At 42.6% G+C, this 19,750-nt stretch overlaps 1 protein-coding gene across 2 annotated transcripts in view; it reads right to left on the bottom strand.

Annotated features, from left to right (window-relative positions):
* Nucleotides 1-19,750, bottom strand: part of ITGA11 (integrin subunit alpha 11) — a 315,267-nt gene that overhangs the window by 76,790 nt on the left and 218,727 nt on the right. For both annotated transcript variants that reach the window (XM_082253001.1, XM_082253002.1), the window contains 2 exons: nucleotides 15,281-15,426; nucleotides 9,213-9,323 (listed from right to left, as the gene is read on the bottom strand). In XM_082253001.1, the coding sequence (XP_082109127.1) occupies nucleotides 9,213-9,323; nucleotides 15,281-15,426 (257 nt within the window). The remainder of the gene's footprint in view (nucleotides 1-9,212; nucleotides 9,324-15,280; nucleotides 15,427-19,750) is intronic.

Raw genomic sequence — 19,750 nt, 5'->3', positions numbered from 1 at the left:
TCAATAGACCCTCCAGCACACCCCAGCACCCCTTGCAATTACATACATTCAGTTCTGGAGGTGCCGGAACTGCGTTCCCCCGCGTTCCCACTGAAAAAAAGCCCTGCAGATTTTCATTAGGAATCTTCAGACAGGCCTTTAAATGTGCTTTCTTGCTGTAGGATTTCAGTCCTTCACGGCGCAGTGTGTTACCAATTGTTTTCTTGGTGACTATGGTCCCAGCTGCCTTGAGATCATTGACAAGATTCTCCCGTGTAGTTTTGGGCCAATTCCTCACCGTTCTCATGATCATTGAAACTCCATCAGGTGAGATCTTGCATGGAGCCCCAGACCGAGGGAGACTGACAGTTATTTTGTCTCTGGAAAGGTTTTAGAACCACTTTACAATGGAGAAGGTGGTTGAACTGTGTGCATGGGGGATGCTTACACTTCTAGTATGATTTTTTTTGGTGCATCTATGGATGGAATGTCATATATAAGAAGTAATAAGGCAGCATTCCTACTCCTCCAAACACAGCGAGTCCAGTTGATGCCAAAGAGCTTGATTTGGTCTCATCCGACCACAACACTTTCACCCAGTTTTCCTCCAAATCATTCAGATGTTCATGAGCAATCTTCAGACTGGCCTGCAAATGTGCTTTCTTGCTGCAGGATTTCAGTCCTTCATGGCGTAGGTCAGGGGTCTTCAAACTATGGCCCTCCAGTTGTTCAGGAACTACAATTCCCATCATGCCTAGTCAGAGTTGTATAAAGTACTGGAAACCCATACTTTAGTAAAAGTACAAGTGCTCGATCAAAAAGTGACTTGAGTAGAAGTGGAAGTGCTCTATCAAAAAGTGACTTGAGTAGAAGTACTAAAGTATTCAACATTTTTTGTACTTGAGTATTGCAAGTAGTTTTTTTAAAAATTTTGCTACTCAAGTACTGAAAGTAAAAGTAACAGTAGTTTTGAAAAAAAAATTGCTACTCAAGTACTGAAAGTAAAAGTACAAGTATTGTGTTATGTAGTTATTAAAGAAAGAAGTCAAAAGTTTAAACATCATATTGTTTTTTATTATTTCAAATGCAGCTTTTATTTATGCATACAGTAGCATTTATTTTCGTATGCGCTGATTTACACATGTTTTGAGCTTCATGAAACCTGCCATCTACTGTTCTGGCAGTGGTAATTTTTATAATTGTAACGAGTAACTATGCAGCACAAAAAAAAAATATCGGAGTAGAAGTATTGAAATCATCGAAAAAATGTAGTGAAGTAAAAGTGGAAGTAGGAGAAAAAAATTCTACTCTAGGAAAGTACAGATACCGCCTTTCCGTACTTAAGTACAGTAGTGAAGTAGTTCTACTTAGTTACTATACATCTCTGTGCCTAGTCATACCTGTGATTGTCAGAGTTTAAAATGCCTCATGGGATGTGTAGTTCCGCAACAGCTGGAGGGCCGTAGTTTGAGGACCCCTGGCGTAGTGTGTTACCAATTGTTTTCTTGGTGGCTATGGTCCCAGCTGCCTTGAGATCATTGATACGATTCTCCCGTGTAGTTCTGGGCTGATTCCTCACCATTTCCATGATCATTGAAACTCCACGAGGTGAGATCTTGCATGGAGCCCCAGACCGAGGGAGATTGACAGTTATTTTGTGTTTCTTCCATTTGCGAATAATCGCACCAACTGTTGTCACCCTCTCACCAAGCTGCTTTGCGATGGTCCTATAGGCCATTCCAGTCTTGTCTACAATCTTGTCCCTGACATCCTTGGGCAGCTCTTTGGTCTTAGCTATGGTGAAGAGATTCCTTTTGGCTAAGATCAAGTGTAGTATCTGTTTTTATCAGTGATCCAGTAGGGGGCGCTGTGCTGTCATCTGACCTGACCAAGGTTGGGTGGCGGCTATGCAAACCTGCTGAAGTGATGGGGACCTGGAAGGTTAGTGTCAGCAGGAACTGAAACCTGAGTGCCTGAGCGTAATTGGGGGCCGGGAGTAAGTTCTCCCCGAGAAAGCTGGAAGGGTCCATTACCTCCTAAATTTAAATGGACTACATTGTCTTGCCAGGGGCCGGGAGGGCAGAAGGTCCACGGTGACTGTGCCCCCTGGGGGTGGTCACCCCGGGGGTGCTCTTAGTAACACATGGGTGTGGGACCCCACAGTGTGAACAGGCACAAGGTCACAGCACCAAACTTGCTTTCCTTTCTGCACTGCGCCTCATGGGCTGGGCCTTTTGGCTAAAGTCCAGGGCAATTTTTGCTTACCAGGCCCTAGGGCCCAGCCCGTGCAAATTTTGCACGGCCAATTTTATTATTTTCTTATTTATTTCCCTCACTGTTTGTCACTTTCACTTTTGTGTGTGTTTTCACAGATTGTAGGGTGTGAGTCCTCGGGGCTTACCCTGAAGTCTAGGGGGGGGATGTGTGGCCCTCAGGTTCCTTCCTCCCCTGCCTCTGGGGGGGGTCTCTCTTCGGGAGAGCCCCCTGGCCTAGTATTCAGGGTCAGCTTCGGCTGGCCCGAAGAAAGGGGCCTGCCTGGACTTCTGGATAGGCAGACCATTGAAACCCTAATCCCTGTCAGGAGCCTTGCGCCCCGGAGGATCAGGGTAGAAGTCCTCTTCGGGGGATGGACTAAAGCACACCCTTAAGTGCACTTTTTTGTGTGCGTGTTTCACATGCACGTTTTTTGTTCACTTACGGGTTTTTTCGTTGTAGGTTTTGCACCACCGTGGACAAAAAAGATTGGAATCTGATTGATTGCTTCTGTGGACAGGTGTCTTCTATACAGGTAACAAGCTGAGATTAGAAGCACTCCCTTTAAGAGAGTGCTCCTATTCTTAGCTTGTTACCTGTATAGAAGACACCTGGGAGACAGAAATCTTGCTGATTGATAGGGGATAAAGTACTTATTTCACTCATTAACCACTTGCCGTCTGCTCACATTGAGCCTACTGCGGCAAAGTGGTTAGTTATCGTCTGGCGACGTAGACCTACGTCGCCAGACACTCCCCTTTCTCGGCAGCGCGCGTGCCGCCGAAGGCTCGCTCCCGCTGTATTCAGTCACAGCGGGTGTCGGGCCAGGGGAGGAGCAGCGGTGATCGCCGCTGCTCTTCCCCGATCGTCGGGGAATCGAGTGTGAAGATCCGCCTGCTTGTGTAACAGGGTCAGATTGCAGGGTTCAGCATAGTTGAACCCTCGATCTGTATTTGTGTCACACAGTCACCTTCCCCCACACACGTCAGTAAGCACCAGGCATACATTAACCCCTCCCTCTCCAATAAAATTAACCCCTTCCCTGCCAATGTCATTTTTACAGTAACAATGCATATATATAGCACTGATTACTGCAGTAATGTCACTGGTACCCCCCAAAAGTGTCAAAAATGTCAGTCAAGGGTCCGATTTGTCCGCCGCAATGTCGCAGTCCCACAAAAAAAAAATCGCAGATCGCCGCTATTACGCGTTAAAAAAAAAAACACCAAAAATGACAGAAATCTTTCCCTTTGTTAGTAAACTTTTGCGCAAACCAATCAAAATACGCTTATTGTAATTTTTTTTACCAAACATAGGTAGCATAAAACAAATTGGCCAAAAATTTTAAAAAAATTAGATTTTTACTTTTTTATGGGGGGGAATTTCATATAAAAAAATGTGAAAAATATTGTTATTTTTTCAAAATAAACGCTCTTTTTTTGTTTATAGCGCAAAAAGTAAAAATCGCACAGGTGATCAAATACCACCAAAAGAAAGCTCTGTTTGTGGGAAAAAAAGGACGTTAATTTTCGTTCGGGTACGGCGTCGCACGACCGCGCAATTGTCAGTTAAAGTCGCACAGCGCCGAATCGCAAAAAGTGACCCAGACGTAAGACAGCAAAATCCTCCGGTGGTAAAGTGGTTAAAATGCAAATCAATTGATAAGTTGTTTTTTTTTTTAATGCATTTTTTTGGATATTTTTCTTGTTATTCTGTCTCTAACTGTTAAAATAAAATTACCAATAAAATTATAGATTGATCATTTCTTTGTCAGAGGGCAAACCTACAAATTCATCAGGGGATCAAATACTATATCCCCTCACTGTATGCAAAGGGATTTATTTCATCTCTGTGTATCACAGTCACCTTTCTGGGAAGGGTTTACAACCACTTTACAATGGAGAAGGTGGTTGAACTGTATGCATGGGGGATGCTTACACCTATAGTATGATTTTTTATGTTGCATCCATGGATGGGATGTCGTATATAATAAGTAATAAACACATTTTTGTCCTTTTTTTTTTCATTGTCACTGCTTTGGAGAGAACCACATCTGCCATTATTAAGCAACACTTCATAAAAGAAAGGGGGGGGGGGGGGGTATGGGAGGGAATTACATTTCACAAGAAAAAAATAATCAGTTGCAGAGACTGCGGTATAGATTGACATTTTTTACACATAATAATGTGGATTAGCGGGGTTGCCATATAATGAAAGCACAGAAAATGTTTCATGGCAATAAATGCTAAGCTAAGCATAAAAAAAAAAAAAAAAAAAAAACATTTTTAGTGCCATCTGAATATTTGTATTGGGTTCACAGAAACCATGAAAATCGAGTTATAGTACATATGGAACAAAAATGCAACAATGTTGGAAAATACTGAAAATTAAATTTTAACGCAGTCACAGATATTTTGTGAAAACAATGGGGTTATTGAAGAAAAGCAGCAAAATTGTCCTGGATCTCAGGGTCACCAGCCGTAATTCAGAAGTCAAGTGTTAAAGCGGAGTTCCGGCCTCAAAATCGACAAAATCAATTTTGGGCCATCCGCTTGCTCTGGGCCATCCGCTTGCTCTGGATATTTACGATTTTTTTTTTGTTTACTTACCTTGATATTGAAAACAATATACTTACCTTTCTTCCACTTCCTCCCTCTGCGGCCGCGGTCCGCGCCGTCACTTCCTCTTTGCATTGATTCCTGGGAGCTGAACGTCATCGCTCCCAGGAATCAATGCGCCTGCACCGGCCCCGCTCGGCACTTCCGGTGCGGGCGCCTCATTCCCTGCTAAACAGCTTCTGGGCATGCCCAGAAGCTGTGGAGGGATGATGCGCCCGCACCGGAAGTGACGATCGGGGCCGGTGCAGGCGCATTCTGGGAGAAGAGGACGCAGAAGAGGATGCTCTGGCTTCAGCTGCCCACATCCAAGATGGCAGCACTGGAGAAGAAGTTTTCAAAGTAAGTATTTCTTCTAAAAGGTAAGTGCGACCCGGGACAGTTTAGAGGCTATCCATTGTGGAATGTACTAACCCTGACTGTCCCGGGGGTATTTTTATCTAAATTTCACCCCCGAGGCTGGAACTCTGCTTTAAAGCGTACCTAAACCCAAAACCAAAAATTTATTATATTGCAGCTTACCAATCCTTAGGTGTGGTGGCTGCATTAGTTTTGTTTTTTTCCGGGGTTTGTTTCCTATATTTTCTCCTGCTAATCTGGCCAGTAACATACCTCCTGTCTTATGGTCTCATGGTATCAATGGAGGGGCAACAGAGACACTGTTGGACACAGTATTGTCTAATTGTGCGTCAGCACTGCGGTCTGGGGGCCACATACGGACCTTTGGCACTTTTTCTGTGGCACTCGGGGGCCCCTGAAGACTTTATTCATATATTGACTTCTACTGGAGGTTGGAGTTTAAATGCCCCTATCAGGTATGTGTTCCAGGTCACGGGGTATCACTCTTCCTAAAGCCCACTTCCACCTTTCTAGACCTTCCCACTTCCACTGCATAACTTTTTCCAGAAGTCTGCAGCATCCTCAGTGTTAGGTAGGGAAATTTCATTGGTTTTGGCTGTGCAGTGCTTCAAGGCTGTGGATCTGTTACAGTCTCATCTGAGCAGAGCTCCTTCTTCCACATGTTTGCTGTGTCCCCCACATGGCTTCTCACAAACTGCAAACAGGACTTCTTATGGATTTCTTCCACCAATGGCTTTCTTCTTCTCACTCTTCCATAAAGGGCAGATTTGTGGAGCGCACGACTAATAGTTGTCCTGTGGACAGATTCTCCCTCCTGAGCTGTGGATCTCTGCAGCTCCTCCAGAGTTACCATGGGCCTCTTGGCTGCTTCTCTGATGAATGCTCTTCTTGCCCGGCCGGTCAGTTTAGGTGGACGGCCATGTCTTGGTAGGGTTGTAGTTGTGCCATACTCTTTCCATTTTCCGATGATGGATTGAACAGCGCTCTGTGAGATCTTCAAAGCTTGGGATATTTTTTTATAACCTAACCCTGCTTTACACTTCTCCTTAACTTTATCCCTGACCTGTCTGGTGTGTTCCTTCATGATGCTGTTTGTTCACTAAGGTTCTCTAACAAACATCTGAGGGCTTCACAGAACAGCTGTTACATAGTTAGTGAGGTTGAAAAAAGACATCAGTCCATCCAGTTCAACCTATGATGTGTGTGTGTGTGTGTTTGCTGCTAACCGTACATTGTATACCCCTGTATGTTGTGGTCTTTAATCGTTACATAGTTAGGGCTCTTTCACACGGGCGATCCGATCAGATCCGCCTGTCAGTTTTTTAGGCGGATCTGATCGGATCCTCCATGCAGCTCTATGGGGCAGCGGGTGTCAGCGGAGACACCTCCGCTGACACCCGCTGCCATCCGTATCCGATCCTGTCCGTGAAATCTGGACGGATGGAAACCCTATTTTTCCATCCGTTCAGTAATCGGATCGGATCGGATGAGAGCGGACAGGCGGTCCGCTCTCATCCGATCCCCATAGAGGGCAGCGGGGGCTGAGACTCCTCCCTTTCCGCTCTGCAAGCGGAGACGGAGCTGTCATCCGCCTGCTCAGTGGGGATCGCGGATCGATCCCCGCTGAGCAACACGGATCCGCCTACGGAGGCGGACCGTGTGAAAGAGCCCTTAGTGAGGTTGAAAAAAGACACCAGCTGTATTTATTCTTTATGAGATTAAATTACACACAGGTGGATTCTATTTACTAATTAGGTGACTTCTGAAGGCAATTGCTTCCACTAGATGTTAGTTAGGTATCAGAGTAAAGGGGGGTGAATACAAATGCAGCCACACTTTTTATATATTTATTTGTAAAAAACGTTGAAAACCATTTATCATTTTCCTTCCACTTCACAATTATGGCCACTTTGTGTCGGTCTATCACATAAAATCTCAATAAAATACATTTATATTTTTAATTGTAACATGACAAAATGTGGAAAGTTTCAAAGGGTGTGAATACTTTTTCAAGGCACTGTAGTAATGGCTTTGGCGGGGATGTGGAAGTCATTAGGTGAAAATATCTCATTACTGGAGTCGTTGGGGACTTTAAACAGTGATTCATTATCAGCCGGCATGAATCCATAGTTAAATGATCAGTTTTGGGTGGGATGGCCCCTAAAACATTTAAAAAACACACGAAACACAGAGACGTATTATGAAAATTGGCTTTGTAATGGAGAATGTGATGTAAATTCCAAGAGCCTGCAAACCAATCCCTGATGTCTATGGATGAAAGAGCGGACTCAGCAGAATGGCTCAGAACACGAGTGCTCAGCCAAGAGACGACGTCATTTCATGCTATGCTATACATCATTAGTATTAGATAGAGTAGTGCAGAATTAAAGCGGTAGTAAACCACTGGATTTTTTTTTTTTTAATCACTTGCCGACCGCCGCAAGTACATACTGCGGCGGTCAGCCCCTCACAGGCAAAGTGACGTATCGGTACGTCACTAGCCTGTGAGGCTCTGGGGAGCGAGCGCGTGCCGCCGGAGGCGTGCTCCCGCTCCGTCACGGACCCCCCCGCGCGTGTGCCCGGCGGACCCGATGTCCGCCGGGCACTCACGATCGTCCGTGACAGAGGGAGAAAGGCAGGCGGCTAATGTAAACACAGCCGCCTGTCATTTTTGCTTGTGTAGGAATAGTGATCATACGGTTCTACTATGTAGGACCGTTGATCACTGTTCCTACAGCTCATGCCACAGCCAATCACAGTTAGAATCACGCCCCTAGGGACACACACAGCCCCTCCCTCTCAAAAAAGTTAACCCCTTCACTACCAGTGTAATTTTTTAGTAACAGTGCATATGTACTGTATAGCACTGATTACTGTAGAAATGTCACCCAAAAAGTGTCAAAAATGTCAGTCAAGGGTCCGATCTGTCCGCCGCAATGTCGCAGTCCCGCAAAAAAAAAATCGCAGATCGCCGCCATTACTCGTTAAAAAAAAAAAAACACCAAAAATGACAAGAATCTTTCCCTTTGTTAGTAAACGCGATAACTTTTGCGCAAACCAATCAAAATACGCTTTTTGCGATTTTTTTTTTACCAAACATATGTAGCATAAAACAAATTGGCCAAAAATGTTAAAAAATTTTGATTTTTACATTTTTTTTGGGGAATTTTATATAAAAAAAATGTGAAAAATATTGTTATTTTTGCAAAATTGACGCTCTCTTTTTGTTTATAGCGCATGATCAAAAAATCGCACAGGTGATCAAATACCACCAAAAGAAAGCTCTGTTTGTGGGAAAAAAAGGACGTCAAATTCGTTTAGGTACAGCGTCGCATTACTGCGCAATTGTCCGTTAAAGTCACGCAGTGCCGAATTGCAAAATACCCCCTGGTCAGGAAGGGGGGAAAATCTTCCGGGGCTTAAGTGGTTAAACTGTGCAAGGCAAAGTCATAATGTGCTAGTATGCATCGCATTTCCAATTGGAGTGGGGAGGGGGAAGGATTTGTGCTCAGAGGGGAAATTTGAGGGATAACGGATTTGTACTAGGAGGGGGGAATTTATTTCAGTGGGGCATATGGGGAATAAGAGGATTAGAGCTGGGGGGGGGGGGCATAGATTCATGTTGGGAAGAGGATTTCAGCAGGGGCAGATTTGTATTGAGAGGAGGGGGAATTAATGCTTAGGCGGTAAGCATGCAGATTAGAGCTTCATTTCTTTTTTTATGGGGGGGGGGGGGGGGGGGTGAGGGGGATTTTTGCTGACACATAATGCTCATACATCTTGTGGGGGTGCAATTTGGCATGTTCGCCCTGGGCTCTAGATGACCTTGTCCCAGCACTGCCTGCCTGTGTGAATTACTGTCTCCGCACCACGCTGCACCCCACCTACAAACGCTGTTTAGAAGACATAGTTAAACATATTCCCATAAATGTGAACTCTTGTAGATTCAGACCTATGAATAAATGGTTTCCTTTCAACATATTTGTTAGTTTGTTCGGCACTTACCGATGCTTTGAGAGATGACGGCCATCCTTCCTCTAGTACCGGTCCCTGGTCAGGAAATGCCAACTCGTACTCCAGAGAAAAGGTGATTGGCTTCACATAGTCTGCGGTGTCCTAAAAACAAGAAGGAACATATATACAGTATATATATATAAGGAAATATGATATCTTACTCTAAATGTAATACTCTATCCTAAGGCATGTTCAAAGTGGTTACAAACCTCAGAAATGAAAAATGAACAAAGAATATCCTTCTATGGTGCGTACTTGCCTCATTCCAAAGCACCCAGTGTGACTTCTGTCTGCTGCCTCCTTTTGCTGTCTGCATGAGTCACTTCTGATAGTTTATGCCAATTCAAAGAAGGCAACGCTGTATCTTGGCCTAGGGTGGCACTTCCCAGGGGGGCATTACCAAAAGATGCCCCTGGGTCTTACAAGGGTGGACTGGGTCGGGAGTAAAATCTGTCTGGCGCCCCCAAAAAGCCCCATATCATACATGGGAGGCAGTGTTAATTTAGTCGACTAAAACCGACTAAAACGTTTTAGTCGACTAACACAATTCAGATGACTAAAATACGACTAAAACTAAAATGGCATTTTAGTCTTAAGACTAAAATACGACTAAAACTAAAATGGCATTTTAGTCAAAAGACTATAACTAAAACTAAATCGAAATTTGCTGCCAAAAATTAACACTGGTGCATGCTTAAAGCATAAATAATAACATATTAGATTTTTCACTCCAGGACCAGCAGTAGTATATAATGAGTTTGGAAATTGTAGAGAAATGCTTAAATAATGCATTACAAATTACAAATTACAATTGAACTACACTCATTTGATTATAGATGACTAAAATGAGTTTTAGTCGACTAAAATGTAGGGCGTTTTAGTCGACTAAAATATACTGGAGTTTTAGTCGACTAAAAACGACTAAAACTAAAACACTTGCAGAAGACTAAAATAGGACTAAAACTAAAATGCCATTTTAGTCCTAAGACTAAGACTAAAACTAAATTGAAATTTGCTGCCAAAATTAACACTGATGGGAGGTCAGTTTATATATAATATTTGGGGGTCAATGTATATATAATACAATGGGGGTCAGTGTGTATATACTGTATAATAAATGGGGGCAGTGTATATATAATATATTGGAGTTCAGTGTATATATAATACATGGGGTGATTGGGGGGATCAGTGTATATATAACACATGGGGGTCAGTGTATATATAAAATATGGGGGTCAGTGTATATATAATATATTGGGGCTCAGTGTATATATAATACATGGGGTGATGGGGGGGTCAGTGTATATATAACACATAGGGGTCAGTGTATATATAATATATTGGGATTCAGTGTATATATAATATATGGGTGGTCAGTGTATATATAATATATGGGGCGATGGGGGGATCAGTATATATATATATATATATATATATATATAAAACATAGGTGTCAGTGTATATATAAAATATGGGGGTCAGTGTATATATAATATATGGTGGTCATTGTATATATAATATATTGGAGTTCAGTGTATATATAATACATGGGGTGATGGGGGGGTCAGTGTATATATAATATATTGGGATTCAGTGTATATATAATACATGGGGTGATGGGGGGGGGGTCAGTGTATATAACACATAGGGGTCAGTGTATATATAATATATTGGGATTCAGTGTATATATAATACATGGGGTGATGGGGGGGTCAGTGTATATAACACATAGGGGTCAGTGTATATATAATATATGGGGGGGTCAGTGTATATATAATACATGGGGTGATGGGGAGGCAGTGAATAATACATGGGGGGTCAGGGGGCTGTCCACCAGTCTGCCTGCCTGCAAGGAGAACTGGGGGCTTCAATAATAATAACAGATGAAGGGGTGCATCTTAAATAGGAAGGGGTGGGACAAATTTATAAGGGGGGGGGGGCAATTTTAGTCTTGCCTAGGGCAGCACAAAACCAAAATACACCACTGCCAGGAGGAGGAGGAGGTCCAGCTCACAGCCTTTGATTGACAGCCTAAGCTGTGCATGCTTCCCTATTGGACTAGGTAGAAGGGTGTGTGTCTATTTCTTCAACTCAGGTCTCAGATTACACTCAGCTCTATGCTGTGCATTGAGTGACATCAGATCATCCTTGTCCCCTGCCTCCTGACGATTAGGTTATACCATAGACTTATATGGATGTGCACATCCAAAAAATAGTTATTGTATCTTGAAATGTACTAGATCTGTGATTTAAGAACATTTAAAGATATATGAATCCATAGTTTAGATGGAGATAATGCGCAGAACACAGGCGTGTGGCTGGTGAAGCTTCCAAAGTACTTGGCACAGCAGTGGGCGAAGGCAACAGGAAGGGGTGAAGTGGGAAAGTTTAGGATTGTCAAAAACCAAGGAAAGACAGAGGCGTCTTTTACCCTGAATGAAGAGCTTACCAGCATTTAGGATATAGGAGGCAAATCAGCTCCATCCTTTGTTACTGCACCAAGGGAGCATCCTCTTCAGTTACAGAGTGTGGGAGGGCAGTGCCATCTTAAGAGCATTAGAGGGCCCCAAGCAATGCAGTGCACTGGGGCCCCGCCTACACAATCACCTACGAGAATAAAAATGCAAATTATCGATAAGGTGATATTTAATGGTACAGCAGTGCCAGGCTAATGACAGCTTCCAAGTTTTGCGGCTGGTTCCGGTGAATACACACATGGACGGGAGTCAGACTCGGCTGTCCTGTGTGTGCCTGTTCCTGTGGAGGCAGACAGGCATTCCTGCAGTTGTGGGCTCCTCCTCTGCGGCCCAAGCAGGGTTGACAGGTGCACAGGGCTGACAGGCGCTTGCCACCTGCTAAGTTCGGTGGAGGGATGCACACGGCAATCGGGACTAATGCTTGGCTGGGTCGCAGGGCAGGTGGGGCCCCCAGTAAGATGGCCCTATGGGAGGGCAGACACTAAAGTGGGGTACACACTATAAGAAAATCGGGCGACCGATTGTCCCATTTTCCTCGTTGTTTCACTGCAAATCGGAAGCGATAAAATAATTTTCTTAAGAAAATTTGTACGAAAATTCTCATACGACAAAGGCTTTTTTTGTTGTTTATTGTTTCTGATCATGCGCAGTCTTTCTTTTCTGATTTTTCTTGTACAAAAATCATACGAAAACGGTACACATTAAACAAAAATCGTTTGTTTTTTCCCGTACGAGAAAAATTTTGAAGTTTGTCCCTTCGACAATTTACGAAAATTCTGAATAATCTGCAGAAAGTTTTGTACACACTATACGAAAATCGTACGAAACTTCTTTAGACGAAAATGTTCGCCCGATTTTCCTATAGTGTGTACGAGCCTTTACAGGTCAATCTGTTGATAAATATGAAAATAGGACAACTGGCAGACTTCCAAGTACACTGGCATTCGTGCTCTATATACTAAAGGTCTCCAATGCTGGGCATATATACAAGAGCTATTTTAACTGTGATTGATGCTCGTTACCCCTGTAGGGGGTTCATCTCTCTGGTGAGTGCGGTCCTGGGAGAGAGGGAGACCAGGCGTGTATTCACAGTCACAAATCACCATTGAAGATTGATTAGCCATTTGGCTTTTGATTATGCATTACTAATTTCTTTATGGACTTACCTGTTTGGATTTTTACATATTTTTTGCACTTTGTCATTTACTAATGTTTTTTTCCTTTTTGGGTATTTAGCTTAATTTAACCCCTTTAGCCATAGCACCGTCATTGGTACTGTTTTTTCTGTATATATTTATATATATATATACATATATATATATATATATATATACACATACACAGTGCCTTGCGAAAGTATTCGGCCCCCTTGAACTTTGCGACCTTTTGCCACATTTCAGGCTTCAAACAAAGATATAAAACTGTAATTTTTTTGTGAAAAATCAACAAGTGGGACACAATCATGAAGTGGAATGAAATTTATTGGATATTTCAAACTTTTTTAACAAAAAACTGAAAAATTGGGCGTGCAAAATTATTCAGCCCCCTTAAGTTAATACTTTGTAGCGCCACCTTTTGCTGCGATTACAGCTGTAAGTCGCTTGGGGTATGTCTCTATCAGTTTTGATGAGCTGTGTTGCTTTTACGCCAAACATAACGTTTTGCATTGTTGCCAAAAAGTTTGATTTTGGTTTCATCTGAGCAGAGCACCTTCTTCCACATGTTTGGTGTCTCCCAGGTGGTTTGTGGCAAACTTTAAACGACACTTTTTATGGATATCTTTAAGAAATGGCTTTCTTCTTGCCACTCTTCCATAAAGGGCAGATTTGTGCAGTATACGACTGATTGTTGTCCTATGGACAGAGTCTCCCACCTCAGCTGTAGATCTCTGCAGTTCATCCAGAGTGATCATGGGCCTCTTGGCTGCATCTCTGATCAGTCTTCTCCTTGTATGAGCTGAAAGTTTAGAGGGACGGCCAGGTCTTCTTTGATTTGCAGTGGTCTGATACTCCTTCCATTGCAATATTATCGCTTGCACAGAGCTCCTTGGGATGTTTAAAGCTTGGGAAATCTTTTTGTATCCAAATCCGGCTTTAAACTTCTCCACAACAGTATCTCGGACCTGCCTGGTGTGTTCCTTGTTCTTCATGATGCTCTCTGCGCTTTAAACGGACCTCTGAGACTATCACAGTGCAGGTGCATTTATACGGAGACTTGATTACACACAGGTGGATTCTATTTATCATCATTAGTCATTTAGGTCAACATTGGATCATTCAGAGATCCTCACTGAACTTCTGGAGAGAGTTTGCTGCACTGAAAGTAAAGGGGCTGAATAATTTTGCACACCCAATTTTTCAGTTTTTTATTTGTTAAAAAAGTTTGAAATATCCAATAAATTTCGTTCCACTTCATGATTGTGTCCCACTTGTTGTTGATTCTTCACAAAAAATTACAGTTTTATATCTTTATGTTTGAAGCCTGAAATGTGACAAAGGGTCGCAAAGTTCAAGGGGGCCGAATACTTTCGCAAGGCACTGTATATATATATATTTATATTTACACACTTTTTGCTGCACTTTCGCATTTTGTATTTATATACATATTTTTTGGGATGATTGATACTTGTCAGATTCACAAATTTTTCCTACTGGCTCACATTTCTTATCAGGCAGCGCCACATATACCTCCCTTTTTTCCTATTCATGCTTATATATCCTTTTATTGGGATATTATATGAAGTAGGCTGCAGCCTGTTACGTATACCATAGCGTGGAATCTTTACACATAATTAGCAGATGCAATCTGACTCAGATGTTTGTTTTAGAACTGCAAAATACTTGGTGATTTCATAACATTTTCCTCAGAATTTAGTGATTTCATATTTTTTTTCCTCTGTTGGATCTGGAAAAAAACAGTTGCAATTGACTACTTCTTTCTTTTTTTTTTTCTTTTTTATTTAAGTCTTTCTAACCACTTTCATACCGCACTTTTTTTTTTCTTATTCCTGAAAGTGTTTTTTTTTTTTTCAAAAAATACCACGTGACATAAAAAATTGCATTGACCGCCATTTTATTCTCTAGGGTCTCTGATAAAAAAATTGAATAATGTTTGGGGGTTCTGAGTAATTTTCAAGCAAAAAAAATATGATTTTTACATACAGGAGAGGAATGCTGGAATTTGTGTGGTATGGAACTGGTTAAAGCCAGAAGGTTTGAATGATCAATGAAAATAGTTTTGAGGCAGGTCTAGTTAGTCTAGGTTAGTTTTTTTTCTACACAATTAAACAATTGAATGAACGTTTTCCAAAATTGGTGATTCCATACATTTTGCCATAATATCAACAGAAAGGATTAATGAGACATAAAACAGATGCAGAAACCCTTTATAGAACTTGGACCTACAAACTGAGGTGTCTACAGACCTGAAACCTATCCCAAGTATAGGAGAGGTCCACTAAATAGGTCTTCCAGTAAACTAGGACAACTGCCTTAGCTATGATATCTCCAGACAGCTGTGTTAATGTATTGTAATAAAAAATGGTGACTAATGCCAGTTAAATAAATAAAAAAAGATACCCACCAGAACGTGGAAATTTAGCTGCTGGCACTGATTATGCCCACTTGTGGCTCTGATGGTTTCAATGAAGTGTTTATCTCCTCCAATGTCATCAATCACAGCACGGGGGGTGTATCTACGCTCATCAATTGTCACATTGTATTTAATACCTAAAGGATACAAGTACGTTAGTCACCTCTACAGTTATACCAGTCGAAACATATTCTGAGCGGCATTAAAAGTAAAAACACAAAGAGCTCCATACAGTACACAAGTAAAAGAGTGCCTAAGCATTGAAAACCAGAAATGTAGAAGTGGGAATATTAAAGAGTTGGTCGTAATGTTCTCTTTCCCATCACACGTGAGAATATGTTCATTTTTAAGAGGAATTCATGTTCTTAGAATGTGTATGCCAGTAATTGGCAAAAATATGCAAGAAAGGCAACCCCCCCCACTGCTCCCATAATCATAGGTGTGCGCAGCCTATTGCATTAGGGTGTGCACCCTAAAGCTCAAACATGCGTGAGTGTGTGTCTACATATATATATGACCTCGGCACATAGATCTCCATGCCGACACAGTGAAAGAGAAGTATGCAAACACTTCTCTTATGGCACAGTTGGTAAGCGGGAGATCTTTCCCATCTTCCTATTGGCACACAGAGCAATAATGCTAATGCACATGGGGTGATTAGGGTGTGCCCGGGCACACCTGGCACACCCTGTGCGCACGCCTATGCCCATAATGAATGCTCATTAACAGTGGTAGAAGATTGGGCTTCTCTTTCAGACATCTCATGGCAGATCAGTAGCTTGCAGAAAGCCTGGTGCACATTATGGGAGCAACATCAGGAGAAGCTGTAGACCAGGGATCCTCAAACTACGGCCCTCCAGTTGTTGTGGAACTACACATCCCATGAGGCATTGTAAAACTCTGACATGCCTAGACATGACTAGGCATGATGGGAATTGTACTTCCTGAACAACTGGAGGGCCATAGTTTGAAGACCCCTGCTGTAGACCAACCTTTCTCAACCTTATGGGAGCCTATAAAAACTCCTATAAAACCAATTCATTGGGGGTCAGTGGGGAAAAATGCAGCCCTTACAGTGGTGACCAGTATATCACTGCCAGGACCTGGATCTGAAAAGTGAACTTTGGTAACACCGCCACCACCAAAGGCAAGAATGCTCACTTACCAACTTCTACTGACCTGGTGTTATGGGAGGTCAAAGACACTTTTGGCTTAATACCCAGCCGGGGTCTTTATACTGTCCAGGATCCTTCTGCGACTTCACACAGCGATCTCCCCCTTCCTCTCTAAATTGTTATGTATAATTTATTCGTGGAAAGTAATATATACATTCTAGAATGCACACTGTACTATCCTTCAAGAAGAAAGGCCTGCGGTCTCCCCAACTGTTTACCTTTACTTTGCTCACCCTAATGTACTGTTTGTCTGACAAAATTAAAAGAAAAAGTCCTGTAGGTTCCAAGTTGATCTGCTTGGAGACAATACAGGGAGAAAGACTCTATTTCCATATCCAGGTGACAACAATTGGGTGTTGTAATTGCCTGCACCAAGCCTCACCCTGGACCATATAAAGGCCCGGCTGGGTATTAAGAAAAAAGTGCCATTGACCTCCCATAATACGAGGTCAATATGAGTTGGTAAGCGAGCATTTGGTGGTTGTGTTACTAAAGTTCTCTTTACAAGGTGGCGGAGAGCGGTAGTTTACCTTTCAAGGATCTTTTTCATCACTTGTGGATCTAATTCTGACAACATTCCATTAAATATGGACACTTATCATTACTAGCGCAACTTAACATACGTTATAAGGTTCCCATGTTATAGATCAGGGGTCTCCAAACTTTCTAATCAAAGGGTAGGTTTACTGTCCTTCAGACTTTTAGGGGGCCGGATTGTGGCTTTCCAGAATAGGAAAGGTCCAGACTTTAGTGGGAAAAGCCAATGCGCCATCTTTGGTGTCAGTGAAAAAGTTATTTTTCATCACTTGTGGATCTAATTCTGACAACATTCGATCAAATATGGACACTTATTTTTACTAGCGCAACTTAAAATACGTTATAAGGTTCCCATGTTCTAGATCAGGGGTCTCCAAACTTTCTAATCAAAGGGTAAGTTTACTGTCCCTCAGACTTTTAGGTGGCCGCACTGTGGCTTTCAAGAGTAGGAAAGGTCCCGACTTTAGTGGGAAAAGCCAATGCGCCATCTTTGGTGTCAGTGAAAAAGACCTTTTTCATCACTAGTGGATCTAATTCTGACAACATTCCATCAAATATGGACACTTATCATTACTAGCGCAACTTAACATACGTTATAAGGTTCCCATGTTATAGATCAGGGGTCTCCAAACGTTCTTATCAAAGGGTAAGTTTACTGTTCTTCAGACTTTTAGGGGGCCGGACTGTGGCTTTCAAGAGTAGGAAAGGTCCCGACTTTAGTGGGAAAAGCCAATGCGCCATCTTTGGTGTCAGTGAAAAGGATCTTTTTCATCACTTGTGGATCTAATTCTGACAACATTCCATCAAACATGGACACTTATCATTACTGGCGCACCTTAACATACGTTATAGGATGTGAACTGTGCATATCCCGCAGGAAAGTTGCTGCTTTAAGGGAATTGTTTATTGCGTTTACATATTAGAGTGGTTTATTTTCTAATTTTTGCCTGTAACATGGGAACGCATACTGCAGGTGGTGTCTTTTGTAAGATACAAAGCCAAAATGCCTTGGGATTAGTTATCGACTGATATCATTTTTTTATTGCCGATACCGATATTTTGGTCATCGCATATCGGTATCGGCCAATATTAGCCGATATTTTCGTACATTTAAAACATTTTTTCTTCTTTCTTGACAGGTACTCTTGTGGAGGGATCTGGGGGTCTAAAAGACCCCAAACCCCTCCTCTGCACTTAAAAGCATTCAAAACGCCAAGTTTGGCTGTTTTGAGTGCTGTCATTTTTTTTAATTTGGCGCAGAGTACCCGGAAGTGAATGCGGCTTTGATCGGGTCTTCGGCGTCCGTGCAGGCTGGTTGCCCGGGTCTCCCGTTGGGACGGGAGACCCGGGCGAGCCACAGAAGGCGGCAGGAGGGGGGACTTCCCTTCCCGATTCTTGTAATGACAGCCAAGCGGCTTCTCAGCCGCATCGGTTGTCATTACAAGACAGCCGACCGTCGGCTATGGATGCCGGTACCAGGGTGATGCCTCTAGCTGCAGGTATCACTCTGGTACACCTTGGTGGCCGATTCTGATATATCGGGGAAAGTGCAGATCAACCCTCATGCAGGCTGGTTGCCCGGGTCTCCCGGTGGGACGGGAGACCCGGGCGAGCCACGGAAGGCGTCATGAGGGGGGTGGGGACATCCCCTCCTGATCCTTGTAATGACAGCCGAGCGGCTTCTCAGCCCCATCGGTTGTCATTACAAGACAGCCGACCATCGGCTATGGACGCCGGTACCAGGGTGATGTCTCTAGCTGCAGGCATCACCCCGGTACAGCACTTTCCGAAATATCGGCAATATTGGTAACCTCTGGGGCTGATTCTGATATATCAGGGAAAGTGCATACGCCCCTCGATATATCAGCTTTGCCGATAATCGGTCGATCCCTACTTGGGATCCTAGGTGGCATGCGAACCACAAGCAGCTGCCCAAGTTTTATTAGCTTTTCTTAAGCCTTCTGCTCATTTGTGTTTTATTTGTGATGCCAATTATGTTTTATTTCAATGAAAGCAAAGAAAATTGCCATAGGTTGGTCAAGAAAAGCATCTAAAGTAGATTACATGAAAATATGTGCAGATAAGACACCTACAGCCAAGGCTGAATTTGTTGGCACCCTTCCACCAAAAAATAAGAGCCCACAATTTTCTCTGATATACTGTATGTTAAAACATAATCGGCATTCATTATTGTTCCATGTGTTTCTTAAATCAACCTTTACCTAAAGGTGCATCATCCAACATTACATGCTTCCAAATATTTTAGGTGTTAGAGTGACATGTCAAACAATGTAACAGTGTATCCTATTTCCACAGAATTATGGGATATTATGCTAGATTGAGATATACTCTATGTTGCAGTGATACAACCAAGGGAATGCAAGAACCGGTTAGTGGCACCCTGGGGTCCAGCCCTCAACACCACCTGTCAACACTTGTCTATGATTGTTCCAATAAAGGTTCCAACTGGTTTGCAAAACTAGATTTCACATCCCCCAGGCAGAAAATGAGTCCCCTTCCAAATCTATGTTAACTCAGCGAGACAGTCATCGAACCATGAGTGGCCATGCCAGGAGGAGTAAGCCATAGGTCCCATATCCTGTCAAATTTCCCAGGTACTGTGTTTATTCTATACTTAATAAAAATCAGACTTGACTTTTATATTTTGATTTAACACATTTTTGGGCAAAATAGAAACAAAGGAAAATGTCATGGACAAAAATGATGGGGGCCTTTACCTAATTTCTGT

This window comes from Pelophylax lessonae (genome assembly GCF_965119305.1).
Source record: "Pelophylax lessonae genome assembly, chromosome: 4".
In the NCBI taxonomy this organism is placed as follows: Eukaryota; Metazoa; Chordata; class Amphibia; order Anura; family Ranidae; genus Pelophylax; species Pelophylax lessonae.
This window is presented reverse-complemented; position numbering and strand designations above follow the sequence as displayed.